The sequence below is a fragment of the Amaranthus tricolor genome, chromosome 10 (assembly GCF_026212465.1).
Source record: "Amaranthus tricolor cultivar Red isolate AtriRed21 chromosome 10, ASM2621246v1, whole genome shotgun sequence".
Classification (NCBI taxonomy): Eukaryota; Viridiplantae; Streptophyta; class Magnoliopsida; order Caryophyllales; family Amaranthaceae; genus Amaranthus; species Amaranthus tricolor.
In genome coordinates, this window is record NC_080056.1 from 10,142,283 (window position 1) to 10,158,099 (window position 15,817).

Consider the following 15,817-nt stretch of genomic DNA (forward strand, 5'->3'; position numbering starts at 1 on the left):
ATTACATATTTTTTTTAAATATTGTAAGTAGACATTAAGAATGATGTAAGTAGACATTTAAGATATTAAAAGTAGGCATTAAGAATACAGTACGTAAGCATTAAGGATAATGTAAGTAGCCATTAAGAACAGAGAAAGTAAGAATTAATCTTTTATGGGCTGGCTGAGATACGTCTCTCAAAGAGCCGATCTCTCAAGAGACGGTCTCTAAAAGAACTAGCTGTTTTAATATTTTGTTGTACTTACAACCCTTTTGATACAATACCAAATAGTGGGAATGGTAATGGAAAAATTGTACATACAAACTTAATGGTCATGATTATTCGTCTTTAACAATCTTATTTTCTTCACAAAATACATTACATTGCATTACGTTTTGAAGATGTGGTATTAGGTGGTAATGGAAAATTGTGAACAAAAAACTTTTTTATGATCAAACTTTCATTACTGATGCAATGAAATGATATATATCATGAAAATTTAAACTACAAATCATTCTCATTACGACCAATTACTATCGTTAACCAAACGGCTGTTAGTGCTAATCATCAACAAATTGCATCAACAAATTGCAAGTATGCATACAAGTTATGTACCTTAAACTATCTAGTTACGAAAAAAACTAGTAGGGATTCTCTTTGGCTTGAGCCAATGAATAAGCAAATTCAAGCCCTTTCTAAAAACAGATTCAGAGATATTGTACGAAAAACGATCTTAAGTTCCAAATGGGTTTGTAAGGTTTAACTAACATCAGATGGTTCCAAAGAAAGGTTCAAATCAATGTTTGTTGCCAAAGGTTTTAATCAAAGAAAATGAAATTGCTTTCAATAAACCTTTTCATATGTGGTTAAAATGGCAACCATTTGATATTTGTTAGTGATAGTTGCTAATTATAAGTGCATGGTTCATCAGTTAGATGTAAATAATGACTTTCTTCATGGGAACGTCCATGAAGAAGTATGCATTCGCCAGAAGGTATTCTCAATCCAAAGAAGAATGTTTGTTCGTATAAGATTTAATTGTATGGACAATCCTATCTTTTGAATTAATAAGAACAACAATTTCTAACAGTAATCTGTATCAGTTCTTTGAGCGGTACTTGTACACTTTGATATGGTCACTTAACAGCTCCAAGCTACACTCAACTAAATGTTCATTGTTTTTATCATTCATTTAATTACAATTACATTTGAAATCATAAAAGAATTGGAAAACTTTTATCATAAACAAAATACAACATAAATAAACCAGCGTGCTTCTAAAGGATCTGCATATCTCCTTCAGGGAATTGGATTTTGTTTTCGACAGAAAATGCCGGCTTTGTTGCAAGAACCACCACCAGCTGCTCGGATTAATGGGACTCGACGAGCTTTATGGCTCAACGTTGGCATAATAACATTTGCTGATCACTCAGATGACAAAATGATCAATCATATGCTGAATAACGTCTGCACCTTCTGCGTGCATGTAATGGTCTTTCACCTGGAATAGAGAAAAACGCTTAAGTGCTGTTCTATTGACCTAAATAATTTGATTTATTCTCACTGAAGTACACTTCTAAAATACACACACAAAATTTCTACACATGTAAAAAGGTTAAAAGAGAAGTGAGAAAAACCTGTATCACACTATGGGCAGCAAACCTCAGTCTACTGCTGTGAAAGCTGACATCAACCTTCTCCCATGACACCCTAGACAAACCCGTCACAAGTTCCTCTGCAAGTAACAATAAAAACAATGTCAGATCCTTAATCCTGTACCAAAAAAACTGAAACCATCACGAATAAAAAAAATTTCAGATGATTGAAACAGAGCAAGCAAATACATTCAAAATGGAAACTAATCCTGTAATACGTGCAATAAGTTCATACTTCAGAAACACGTTTTGAAATGCTCGAGAGAGGAGCTTCAAAGCCCACCGATTTCTCGCGCGTTTTAAGGGCTCAGCTGCTGATTTTGTTTACAGGCGATGAGTAGGGTTTTGGTGGGTTCTCTCTGGCGGCAGTTAGGGTTTACTTTCCAATTCCGTCGGCCTAGGTCAGGTTTTTGTGGGTACAAGTGAGTGAGGGGTCCTACCGCAGAAGCGGTTTACGGGGCGGCTGGTTATCAAGGTAGTACTGTGCGGTTGCGGGAAGGGTGTTTCTCAGACTAGGGCTGTGCGGCGGTGTATTTTTTGGTTGCTTCAATGGGAAGACCAAGAAAAAGCGCCCCAAAGTCGCCTTAAAAGAACAAGTCAGGGGTTAATAACCCCCCCTCCCAAAGCCCGAACAAAAGACCAGAGCTTGAGGCAAGTTCCAGCGGTGGCGACCACACTACTGCAGCCTGCAGGTGGCCTTTTGGAAGTCCAGGTGGAGGTGAAGAAATTATCTTCTCTCTTGAATTCACTGAGCAAGGCGGATGGGCAGGGGAGAGCTTTGTCTCAGCCACATTCTGAAAACATAGTGTTACCTCCAAAACAGTGGGCTACCTCGAATGGTGAGGCTGGTGCTGCGGCCTGTCGGAGTGGCTTCCCCAATGCTCAGTGGCTGCCGGACCTTGATGCCATGAAGGTTCTTGGAATCCTAACGGAATCAACCAATTCATTGATGATGGACAGACGAGAGATGGGACTTTAGGAAATCTTTTGATTCCTGATGGTATGACTCTTAACTTTATTGCTCCTTCTATTTCAAACGGCATTGCCCGTGCGGTAGTGGATAAGGCTGAGGTTGCTAACTTGAAATAAAAATGGCAATTTTCCTGTGCTATGTTTGTTGTTGGTTATAAACCCAGTTTGGAAGACTTCACCTCTTTCGTTAAGGCAAAATGGCCACTACTTGACAACATCTCGGCTATTCTTCATGAGGTTGGTTGTTGTTTGGTTAGGTGTGGCTCTGAAGCGGATGTTAATTTGATTATAAAGGGTGGGAATTTTATGATTGGGAAGAGAGCAGTGTTGATTCGGAAATGGGATGAGCACTTTGATTTCAAGCGTGATATCCTTCCCATGGTGCCTGAGTGGGTTAGGTTCTTAGATAATCCTACCAAACTCTGGGGCGCTAAATCCCTATATAGAATTGGTAGCCTACTTGGGGTGCCTATCATTGCGAATGAATGCACTACTACTCAACGTCGGGTGAGTTATGCTCAGGTCTTGATTGAAGTGGATGTTTCTAAGCCTTTGCCTAAGGCTATCCTAGTCTTAGGGCATATGTGCGATGAGAGTAGTCAAGCCCCAAGTCCTAAGCAGGTTACTATTGAGCTGTTAGAGGGCACTGGAGTAGTTAGCAGGAGATCCCTGGGTGATACTTCTAATGAAGAGGAGACGGAGTGGACCCAAGTGACTAGCAAAAAGAAGGCCAAGAGTAAAGAGGTATGTAGTGACGCTGCATGTAGCTCCGATACGCATCCTAGTTGCGCGCCTAGAGCTCTAATGAGTTGAAGTTATGTACCAACACATCTTCTCTTGGGCTTCTCCTTTTGAGTTAAGGGGTTTTTGATGAGTTAATTGTGTTAGTTAGTCTTCTAAGAATAGAGCTTTTGTGTTGGTTGAGCCGGGGCGTTTCTCTTGGTTTGGCCATTTGAATCATGTTGTGCGCTTGAGGATTGTCTTTCTTAGGCTAGGCTGTTGGTTTTCTTCTCTCTTTTGGTTGCCTTTTGGCTGTTGGTGGTCTGGTCTGGTAGTTTCTTTGTATGGTTTTGGTTTGCTTTGGCTTTGCTTGGCTTGTTTGGCCGTTCTTGGTAGCAATTCTGGTCTAGTTGGTGCCCCCCTCTTGTGTTTAGGGCGGTGTTTATTTTACTTTTATAGCTTAGGTTGTAAAATGATTTTTTAGGGTTAATATAATTCCTTTAATTGACAAAAAAAAAATAAAAAAAATAAGTTGACACTTAAGCCCTAGACCTAAAAAATTGGTAAGGAAATGGAACCGCAAAGGAGAACATAATTAAAGGAATGTCCTGTATGAACTTTCTATTCTTGTTCGGTGCCCCTCATAGCCAACCACCTACTATCAAATTTTGGTCAGAGAAAGCTAGAGAGACTCAAATCCCAAGAAAAAACTAGTCATTACATCCACTCAAGTCAAAATACTAAGAGTGATTAATGATACATACTCTAAAACTCAGACTGGAAGCATGTCAAGTATTCTCAAAAAGAAAAGGAAAGAAACAGATGAAGCAATGAATGACGAAAACAAAAACAACACTAAAAACACAAAGTGAACAAAAGTGAAAGCAGAATAAGAGAAGCTAGAAACAGGGACGGATCCAGAAAAAAAAAATGATGTCAATGATATAAATAAAAAATTACATTCAACAAAGTTTGATTAAAGCAATTGTCGACCAATTTTTCATATTTAAAAAGTGACGCATAATGCATTATTCGACAAATTTTGAAATATATTAGAAAATTGGTAATGCTTATGTTATTGACTAATCTTCTTCTGTTATGCGTCACTACAACATAAATTTTCCCGCTCTTTCTTTTTCTAATCAAGAAATGTTTATTGGTCTATAATAGATCATTTTGACTATTTGGTAGTCTATAACATAAGATATTTCTATTTTCTATACAACATACTAATGAAAAAGCAATATGTGACACGTATCAACACTACAACATAAATTTTCCCGCTCTTTTTTTCCTAATTAAACGATGTTTATTAGCCTATAATAAAGATTTTTCTAACTATTTGGTAGTCTATAACATAAGATCTTTTGATTAAAAATTAATCAAATAAGGTATAATTAAATTAATTTAATTATACCTTATTTAATTAATTTTCTACCTTAAACAATTAACATATATACTAAATTTTAATTATTGGATAACTCATTAATCAGTTGGTTTAAAATTTATTTTCACTGATATATTAATCATAAATTATCAGAATTATCGTAAAGAATTAAGAAAAAAAAATAACAATCCTTTTATAATAATATATTACTTAATGACTACATTCAACAAATTATTTTAAAAAATATAAAAACTATTTACAAAATATTATAAAATTACCCTATTTACTTGATTTCTTACCTTAAACACTTACGATACACATTAAAATTTAATTAATGATTAAAACATTAATTATTTAGGTAAAAACTTATTTTCATTGACGAATCATCATTCATAAAATATTAGAAAATATATCATGTTATAAATATGACAAACAAACTACTAAAACAATCTTTTTATTGATAATCTTTTACTTACATGACCACATTTCAAAAATAATGTAAAAAACCTAATAATGAAGTTCTTTTTTTTGTGGTAATAATCTTTGCACAGATAGTACATTTAGGTATTTTGGTGTTAATTCATATACATAGTAATAAATAGTTTTAAAGTTTTTCTATTATTTTTGTGTAAATATTTTGATTTAAATTGTTTATTGAATGATCTTTTCATATATAATCCCTTTTTTAAACCTATTTTCAATACTACCATCATCACTTTACATATTTTGAATATAATAATACTCAACTTACCCTAAAAATTCAGTTTATATTGATGTGTAATTATCTTATAATTGACAAATACAAAAGAACAAAGAGAGCTTATACGATAGTAATACATTTTTATAATCTAATTGTACTTTGAAACAAATAAATATTTTAATTGTTTTCTTAATAAAGTTATCCTTTATTTCGATTTAAAAATTACATAATATCTTATTTTATATATGATTAGTATGTTTTATAATTAAAACATTCACAAACCATGTTTGGCATGAGATTTTTTTCTAGTTATCGATATGTCTGATCCAACTACCTTCAAATCTCCATTCATCTATCGTATTTCAGTAGTGCTGGGTTTATGGGCATAAAGGCATAATCAGAATAACTCTAATTCAACATCATATGATCATTCCACCAACTAATTAAAATAATACTGCTAGAGTCATTAAAGAAAAACGCAAAGCCCTAAATTTTTGGAAATATCCCAATTTACACACTTGTTAACTTAATTTAATGAATAGTATGAATATTCAGAATAAACTCATACAAAGTAAGAATAAGATGATTAAATAAGTAAATTATGATTTAAAAATTAAGGGGAATATTCAAAATGAATGCCTTAAAGTTCAAAGAAGTGCAAAAGATGGAGATTGAAATGAAGAGAATAAGAGTCGACATACAACGCGGTAACGCGGTAGTCCAGGCAGTGGCAGCGGAAGGAGAGGCAGGCCAAATGGGCGATGACAAGGTTGAAGGGATGAAAATGGTGGATGGGTTCACTAAAGATTCAGTCATCGAGTGTATTGTGAGATTCAACATTAAGATACTTCCTTAAATCTTTACAAAAAACCAAAAAAGAAAAGGATAGGAGTTATGGGGATTTGAACTGCGGGCCATATGGTTATAATTAGACCTATGTAATGAACCGAATAAAGGTTGGATTCGGCCGGGCTCAAATGGGTGGGGTCTCTCGTCCCGACCCATTTATAACTTTGTCTTCTAAATTTCCATTGAAATAAGCATCTCAGATTGAGTAAATTTTTTTATAACTTAATTACTTATGTCAAATATAATTAGACTATTGATGATTATACATCTATAATAATGTATCATAAGTTCATAATTCAAGCAAAAATGTTGTTATAAGTCCCGTATAAAACCCGTTTTTAGCCGCTTTTATTATTGCAAATAAAGGAACCGTTAAAAGCCCAACCCGTTTACAATCTGGCCCGTTTAGAGCCTGCTATTTAAGGGTCAGATCCGGTACCCCAATGGACCCCAACAGCTCTAGTTTTTTTTTTTTTTTTTTTCTTTGGAATTCTCGAGTTATTATACACACCACTCTACAAATTCAATCAACTTATTCGCTAATATACTGTTTTTCCCAAAATTTAAATGTCTATTAACTTTACTAAATCCTCCTAATTCTGCCCATTCAACAGCAATATAAACTTCAAATCTCAAAAGAAAAAAGTTTCGGATCAGAGTTTTATGAACCTTCTATTTTATCATTGTTATGATCTTCTTCTGATGAAGCTTCATTTGGTTCACGTGCTTCACAGAACTCCTCATATACTATGTGAGGGTATTTCTCATTGAGTGAGTCTTCCCACTGGACACCAAAAATTAATTGAATTACATCACGTAGATAACAAATGTATTTATAGAAGGCAGCACATGACAATACCTTTGGCAATTCACTCATACGTCTAATACAAGACGTTCTCCAGCCGACAATATCTTAACAGTATGTAGTAAAAGGAAATAAAACAAGAAATAAATAGTAACAATGACTCCCTCAATTCAGAATGAAAAACCACATTGATAGTATAATTTGAACTAGCAATGTGATGTGATAACTAAACTGGGCAAAGCAGCAGTAGCAATAAGGTCAATTGATGACGTTAACTCCTACTGTACCAAAAGGATACGATCATAGCCAACATTTGAATATGCCACTCTACGTCTGAATGCTCGCAAAGCTGATCTGCACCAAAGATCAGCATACCATTTGCAGTTTACATCAGTCCAGTAACGGCAAAGAAATGCGATATCAATAATAGTAATAAAACATACATGAAACAGTATTCACTATTGTCTTCCACCATTCGTTTAAGCAATGGAGGCTTCCCTTCATCACCATCAGTCAAGAAAAGATGTCTACCTGTTCTTCTAAATATCCAATGAATCACATAGCTAGCAACTTTTTCAATAGCAGTCACACCGAAGAGGAATGGTACCTACCCATGCAATTAAAAAGAATTTATCAAGTACCAAGATTTCATAAGCTTAAGTTCACACATAACCAAGGACATTGATAGCTGGAAAGGAAGTAACGAACAAGACTTCATCTATTTCTTTTGTTATAAAAGGAAAATGCAGAAAATGAAAGCGAAGGAAAATACTGTATCCTGCCAAATCTATCAAAAAAAATCCCTTTTAGATGAAGGTAGCAGCTTACAAAGCAAAATAACACAAGTTCAAGTCTAATATGCCTCATAATAAAGTGCCAAATACCATGATAAAAAATGGGATCTCAAAGCCGTTATTACAAACTGTCTAAAGTTGAACACCTACAAGTACTGTGAAAAATGTAAATACAGGAAATTGTTTGCATTGGTGATATAAAATTATGTGTACACGGAAAGGGGGATCAGGAAGTCTAAAAGTATAACGCAGACAACAAAGGACCTACCCTCTCCCAAAGAATTTGAGTCTTACTTTCGAGTGAAAATTGAACACGACGAAATATAGGAGCATACTCGAGACCAGACAAACAGGGGGGGGGGGGAGGGTTTGAAATGATCACTTAATAGCAGTTACCAATAATTCCATCACTTACCAAATCAAAAACCAATACAAAAGAAATGGAACTTGCAGGAACTACATATCTTCAGGCTCATCACTCATATACAGAATATAAGATATAACTATTTTCTAACAATATTTTTACCCAACAATGCAGCCAAAAAAATTAAATAAGATAGTGAGTGGTAGGTTTGTGAGAACTAGCTCGGTAAAACTTGGTCACATCCTATGAGCATGAAAGAAAAATCAATTCTCATGGGGCCATTCCCTACTCAACGACAAGCAATACTTCTTAGGCGTGGGTGTAGTGAAAGTTATACAAAGGTTGCTAAGCTACCGTCCAAAAGCGACACGCCACATTGCCCGAGTGTGGTGTCAAATAAGCAAATGCAGGTTACTTATATTAGAACTTTGTCCATAAATGAAGCGCCACATAGCCCGAGTTTGGTGTCAACTGAGCAAGGGCACACAGGGTTTAAGCATGGGAAATTAAAGAAAACTAAGGGCCTAGTTAATAATGTGATCTTGGAATATTGGTAGCTTGACTGATAGATTTTTAGAGGTAGTGAATATCATAAAAAAAACCGAAAAAAATTAACATTTGATGTCTAAAAGACACAAAAACGGTTAGAGATAGGGCCAAAACGATGAAAGGCGGGAATATAAACTGGTGCTTAAGGCAAGATAGAAATCAGAATGGAGTTGGTGTTACAAGAGTGAAAATTATATATCGTAAGGAGATGTTTAATGTCATAAGTGTCTATGCACAACAACTGTGGTTACGAAAACGTTTATGGAGATTTTGGCTATGGAAACAGGCTATTACTCGGACACTCCCGTTTTCGCCAAGTGTGGTTACGAAAACGTTTATGGAGATTTTGGCTATGGAACCAAGCTGTTACTCGGACACTCCCGTTTTCGCCAACTTACCGGCGTACGATACAGCCGCTACAGATACCGGTGCCAGATACGAGTCTACTTTGCCCTCAAGGTGGATAATTTTTGGCCTCAAGGTGGATAATTTTTGGCTTGAATTTAAGCCTATAATCCAAAAAACTAGTTCATAGCACTACTGACCATCTGAAGTTCCACTTTTCCCTCAAGGTGGATAATTTTTGGCTTGAATTTCCACCATGAACAAGGAAAAAGAATAGGATAGTTCATGGAAAAAAACTTTCTAAAATTCCTTGGTTTGGGTAAGTAATAAATGTTTAATTTGGACAAAATGTATGTGTTCAAAAATAGGCTGAAAATATGGTTGGGTTAGAGATGTATGGCCCATATCACTTTTAAATTTCTGAGAAGTTTTGGTTGTTTGACTAGGCTTAGACTAGTTGGAACTATCATAGTGAAAAAATATTTGGGCCTACTAAATTTAGATGTGAAAATAAATATTGGAAACAATTAAAATCCTAGCTTCCTTTTGTTGTGGTCTATGGATGCTTGAAATGTCCAATCCCTAACCACTTCTGGAAGCTTCCCTACACCCAGGATGTCATCCATGATTTAATCCATGATATCATTGTTGATATCTCCCAACTTTTGAAGATGAACCCTATATGGTTTTGGGCTCTTGCAAATGAATTTTGTTTTCTCAAAAACTCCGAGTTCCCTCTCATTAACTAATCCTAATGTTTCACCTCCTTCTTTATCACCCACAAACCCTAATTCTCTTCCTATGAAAATTACAAACTTAACCCTTCTATCATTTTCTATTGCTTTCCTTAGACTAAAATGGTGGCGTACATTTTTCACTTTCCTCCATTACAAAATATGTTGTTCCTTTCTCAAGAATCGTCCCCGACCTTATCATCTTCTATTAGTCGGCGCCATCGCCTCTTCCGACCATCTCACTCACGTCCTTTTACTGACGACCACCCCCACATCGCCACCTCTCTCTCTCTGACAGTAAAATTTTCTCTCTCATCATCGCTTTTTACCTACTTTCCTTCAACAAACACTTTAGGCTTCAGTACTCTAAAAATTCTTCCTGAAGTGCACCTTCATAGATGACTTCACTGGTAATGTAATTGGCGATTTCAAAAAGCTTCCTCTTCCCTGGTATTAGATACCAATGGTTTTCTCCAACCCAAAAACCCACTTGGCTATGCTCTTCCCATTCTCTCCACTTCCAAACCCTAATACTCCATCTCCCTTCCAAGGCCCCATGATGTAGTCCATATCTCCGATGACTTTCACAAGTTTTCCGACGCCATCTGTTTTTCTCTATTGTTCATCTTTTCTTCTTTATTTTCTTTTTCTCCAATTTCTTCTACCTCGAACCATGAACCCCAATTGGTTCTTTTTTTCCTCCTTTTTCTTCTATGTAATTTCATCTCTTCATCTTCCCTTTCTCATGACTCTTTGTCTTTTCTTTTTTTTTTTTCTCTTATTTGCACATTTTCATATTTTCCAGATCTACAACATCCTCTTCGACCACTTCATTTTCTGCCTCCTTAGTTTTCTTATGGTAAACAATTACCATTAATTCATCCTTCCTTCCTTCATGGAGGTAGAGAATTGAATATCCATTGTGGCTACAAACATGTCTCGAAAGTTCTATTTCATCTAGTTGTTCATCACAATAATCACAAATTCTTTTTCCCCATTTTTCATAAATCTCATTAATAGAGGTTGATTTGAATGAGTGAATGATATTGCTATAAATAGCCATTTTGAGCATATCTAAGGGCGGAATTTTAGCTCCCAAATCCACAAAATGTATTAAGGGGACCTGTCTCCTGGGTGTCATCTGGAAATACGCCACCTCCAACGAGTTTTCGGTCAGGGGAATCATATTGCTCTGATACCATGTTTGTTATGAACTCACTAATTGAATTAAACGACAAAGCTAGAAATGAATATTAAATGGATAAACTAAAATTGATATTATAGTATTGACGATTAAAGGATGATTAAAACCCTAAAAGCAAAATAAGAAATGATAAATCAGCAATTAGAGAAGCTTGAGATCTCCCAATGAGTATAAACCCACACAATGCATTTAGTGAATTTCTGGATGATTACTACCTTACCACTTCCCCCAATTTATAACACTAAAGTCACTAAAAACTAACTTATTACCCAAATCCCTACTAACATAGTAATTATCTAAAATACTCTTATTTAAGCCTATTATCCAAAATAGTAGTTTATTGTAGAAACAAGGATATTATACAAAGAATAACTTACACAATAGCGCTTCATGTTTGACTGGATAATTATGTCAAGACCAAGAACAAACAAAGAAAATCTACCAAAATGACAAGAGAATTCAAGTTCCCATCCAAGAAGCCCACATCTCAACTATTAGTCATAAGGACCATTTCAGTTTTCAGTGAACAAACACCGTCTCCATTGTTTTAATTCAAATATCACACCCGTGTAATTTAAGATTTTTTACAAGCAAAATGTGTGATGTAGCTGCAACCTCACATATTGGCAAACAAGAAGGCAAGCTAATGCCCGAGTGGGAAGCAAACGTAGCACAACGATCAAATCATCAAAGTACAAAGCTCGTTATCCTTAAGTGGCCACTGGCTAAAGCGCTTTTAGAGGGATCTTAAGATGTCACACCATGAAATGAAAAACTCCAACACCATATGACAAAAAGCCACTGCACAACATAAATATCCCTTCTGAACTTCAACTCCATGATTTATGGCTTTACGCAGAACTTTAAAGTCTATAATCTCAAACAATGACAGTTAGAAAAAGATAGTGTACTTGTACTTAGAAAAGTTATCAGTAACCATTCATGACTCTAGCATGTAGTCTATTATACAAGAGCTTTCCAAGTAGAAGATTCTTAAAAACATCGTCACTAAAATAATACTCTAGAATCTGGATCACACGACTCATATAATAGCTACAACAACAACAATGTCAAAGTCTTAATCCCAAGATATCACACAACCTGGAGTTAGAAAAAAACGAAAATCGCTATCACCAACTTACATCTCCATAATATCAAATTCAAGAAAACTAAGCTCAAACTCCTTGTTCACAATATACTTGACCTTCCCCCTGTAGAGAAACCACTCAAAAATTGGTCACCCCTAAAAGAAAAAAGCTACCACACTTCACCTTCAACAAAAATCAAACCAAACGAACAGATGTAGACCTTGAGCATCTTCAGTTTTTATAACTACGTCTATGAAGCTCCACCACATCACTCAGTGCATGCCCTCTTTTGCGAACTACCCTATAACTACTAAAGTGGCATGAACAATACATAGTTTCATTCCATCTCATCAATGAGCCATCCTTCTTTGGCACCAATTTAACCATATTATTGATTTTTCCTCACTAGTCAATACTCATTTACAATAATTACCCTCAATAATCTCCGTATAACAATGGAATATCAAAAGATTTATGCCTTACCCAATGAAAAATAAATCAACCTAGAAGTATCTTCTAAGCCAATTTGTACTCTCTCCGATAGTGAGAAATAGAGCAAACATAGTAAGCCAAAACAAAGGTAATCACAAACTAAAATATGTTCTATAACCAATTTAGAACCAAATCATGACCCACGAGGAACTTAATAAATAAGTGCGAAAAAGACATATAGTCTACACCCTAGGATGGCATTCCCAAAAGACACAAATAAAATGACTTTAGATGATATACATTCAGAAATATAATCATGGAGTGCAAGTATTTGCCCACAAAATGAACAATATTTAAAAACATAAAACAAATCGGCAATGCCACAGAACAGATTTATATTTCCACTCTCAAATGAACGAAATAAAAACACGTAGATACACAAATATACACCTATATGTAAAATATTGATGTGTTAGCAACGGATACACATAACAAAATAAGGTTCCAAAGTCATCTCTTAAATGAAATAAAATATCATTTCCCCTCATTAGCCCCTACAAGTTGGACTTGAAATAAGGAACCTTTGCTAACACATCAATATTTTACACTATCGTGAAGAAATATATTGCCCCTAAAATTTCTTTGTGTTAATTTTTTTTTTTCACGAAATGATATTTTATTTCCTTCACGAGATGACTCAAATACGGGGAGATGATATTTTATTTCCTTCACGAGGTAACAAATAGTGGAACTGAAATAAAGAAGCAATATATTTCTTTTAAAATCCATTAAAGTGTATTTGAGCAACCAAATGTACCTGCTTGTTACCACGTGAGCCAAGATGAGGAGTCGCTACAGTAATAAAGTTCACTGCTTCAAGACCACCTATTGTACCTCTTGCATTCTCACGGAAATTGTAAGAAGATAAATCCACAACATCACCAACAAAAGGTTGATACAAAATACCAATGGCATATCTTGCAACTAATCCACCAACAGAATGTGCGACAAAAGAAATTTTACGAAGTTTAGGGTTGTGTTTAGTGACCTCCAATACCTGACATTGATAAGCACATGGAATAGAAACATAAAGCAAAAAGAACATGCCTTCTTGTAGAGAATGATAGAAAAGCAGGTCAATTATTTCATAATAGCATTGACAAGGTGGGTGAAGTTAAAATAAAACCAACCTCTTCAGCCAATCTCTGAGCCATGACATCCACACCATCTAACGTCAAGGTTGCCCCATTTTTTTGACTGCCTGGAATTAATCAAATCAAAACAACCCAAAAATTGAATCACTTTAGTTCAACTACTTAAAAAAGACCCCATATTTCAGAAAAATGGCACAGACAGCTGACATGAAACATTCTTGGATTTCCAATCCATCCTTTATATATTCTCATATGGAACCAAAGCCAGATAAAAATGCCAAGACGAGCATGGGAGGAAGGAGAATAAAAAGAGAAAAAGGTTTGGACCTGTGAGCACAGAACGAAATCTATGCACCAACTTTGAATTCAGTAAAATGCAAAGAAGCACGAATATATTTAAAACATAAATGAAACAAAAGAATATATGTATATAACTAATTACTCAAAACGGAAAAACTCAACATTAAGTATCATAGAAATTAACAACTATACATCTACAACATTGTAACAGCATATTTAAACAGAAGTATCTAGATAAGAGGATCTTCCTTACAATGAACATAAACTTTATCCGGGAGCAATTTAACAAACTGCTCTGCTCCAAACTGCCAATCAGCAGCACTGCATAAAGGACATAAAACATTACTTTAAAAAAAAGAATAATAATAATCAAAATCATATCCCAAACAATCAAATCATTTATTTTTCGCAATATAAGATTTCATAAGCAAGAAAAAGGCCGTGAAAGTGACTTCCTTATCGTACAATTGGAGGCTTATAGACTACCAACCAATAAGAACATCATACAATCTTCAACTTTAGTCATTAACATGATTCCAAACAACAATTACACAACAATATGAGGAAAATGCATCAAAGCATTCAATCAATGAAGAATCATCAATTAAAGAACCAAATCTTTTGCCAAGACGAAGATAATACAACTACAACCAGCTCAAAGTACTAGACAATATAAGGAAAAACAGATCAAACATTCCATCGATAAAGTATGAACTAATAAAATGCATCAGTAACCGACTCAGATGATTATACTATAGAAGGGAAACTACATCAAAACGCTCAAAAATGAAGTTTGAACAATTACAAAACCAGATATTTTGCCAAAACTAATAAAATGCAACAATATTCATCTCAAAATTCACCAAACACGCCTAGATTTAGTGAATTTTCAAACAAGCAACCCAAAAAAATTCCCCAAATTACATATGAAAGGAAGAAAAAAAAAAAAAAAAAAAAAAAAAAAAAAAAAAAGAAACAAGTTGACCAAGTTACATCATTCATCAACCTTATAATCGCAGTAAAAAGTAGATCAAAATTCACAAATTATAAGAACCAAACCTGCCCAAAATTCCGTGAACCATGACAACAAGATGATCAGCAGAAGATGATGAAACTCCATTCTCACAACTCCAAACATCTTGCCCTCCATTGACAGTATCCTTATGACAAACCCCATTTTCCAATACTACGCCGTTGTCCATCAAACAAATCACAAAAGAAAATTGAAAATTGAGTCCAACCAACCAACGCCTTAATCAGGAAACCACAATCAAATCATGTAAATAATTCCAATCAGAAAAAAGTTGGGATAGAATGCTTCCAAATTATATTGTAATTTAATAGGAAAATAATTAGATCAACTAAGAAATTAATGAGTAAAAAACAAAAGAGGGATTGTAAAGGAAGAAGAGGAGTAAAGAAGGTATTGGTGGGTGGTTGTGGCGTATTAACTGTTTACAATAGTGAAGGCCGAAGGGACGGAAAGAAACAGGTAACTACGTTTTGCGTTTGTGACAGGAATACGTGTCTATTAATCCCCACCGTTTTTCTCGTGGATTTTTTCATTATTTATAGTAAAATTTTAAAATGGATAAGAATTTGGTTTTCAAATACTAATGTTTTATGGTTGATTCTTATATTGCTCTCTTTTTAATAGGATAAAAAATGTCACTTTTTTATAAAACTCTATGGTATTCTTGTGAGAGACCATCTTTCGGTAAGACAAATTTAAAGTAAGATTCAAGAAGCTTATAGACTAACAATTTGTATTAGTTAGACAAGTT

The 15,817-nt window shown here is 34.7% G+C and overlaps 1 protein-coding gene across 1 annotated transcript; it reads right to left on the reverse strand.

Moving 5' to 3' along the window:
• Positions 1-830: 830 nt before the first annotated feature.
• On the reverse strand, positions 831-15,571 carry LOC130825339 (putative lipase C4A8.10). Its single transcript, XM_057690514.1, has 10 exons — positions 15,093-15,571; positions 14,287-14,354; positions 13,770-13,840; positions 13,397-13,636; positions 7,513-7,676; positions 7,368-7,423; positions 7,124-7,176; positions 6,934-7,048; positions 1,619-1,716; positions 831-1,482 (listed from the first exon to the last, which is right to left on the reverse strand). Exons 1-10 carry the CDS (start codon positions 15,233-15,235, stop codon positions 1,411-1,413), a joined length of 1,080 nt encoding a protein of 359 aa, XP_057546497.1. The 5' UTR covers positions 15,236-15,571; the 3' UTR covers positions 831-1,410.
• Between the last annotated feature and the right edge of the window lie 246 nt (positions 15,572-15,817).

What these genes read in the sequence shown, in the direction of transcription:
- LOC130825339 (XM_057690514.1), bottom strand. Translation starts at nt 15,235, where the DNA reads ATGGACAACGGCGTAGTATTGGAAAATGGGGTTTGTCATAAGGATACT. An exon ending in GTATGAGTGAATTGCCAAAG is followed by an intron (nt 7,049 to 7,123) that starts GTATTGTCATGT and finishes TTTGGTGTCCAG; the next exon opens with TGGGAAGACTCACTCAATGA. An exon ending in CTGCCCATAGTGTGATACAG is followed by an intron (nt 1,483 to 1,618) that starts GTTTTTCTCACT and finishes TCTCTATTCCAG; the next exon opens with GTGAAAGACCATTACATGCA.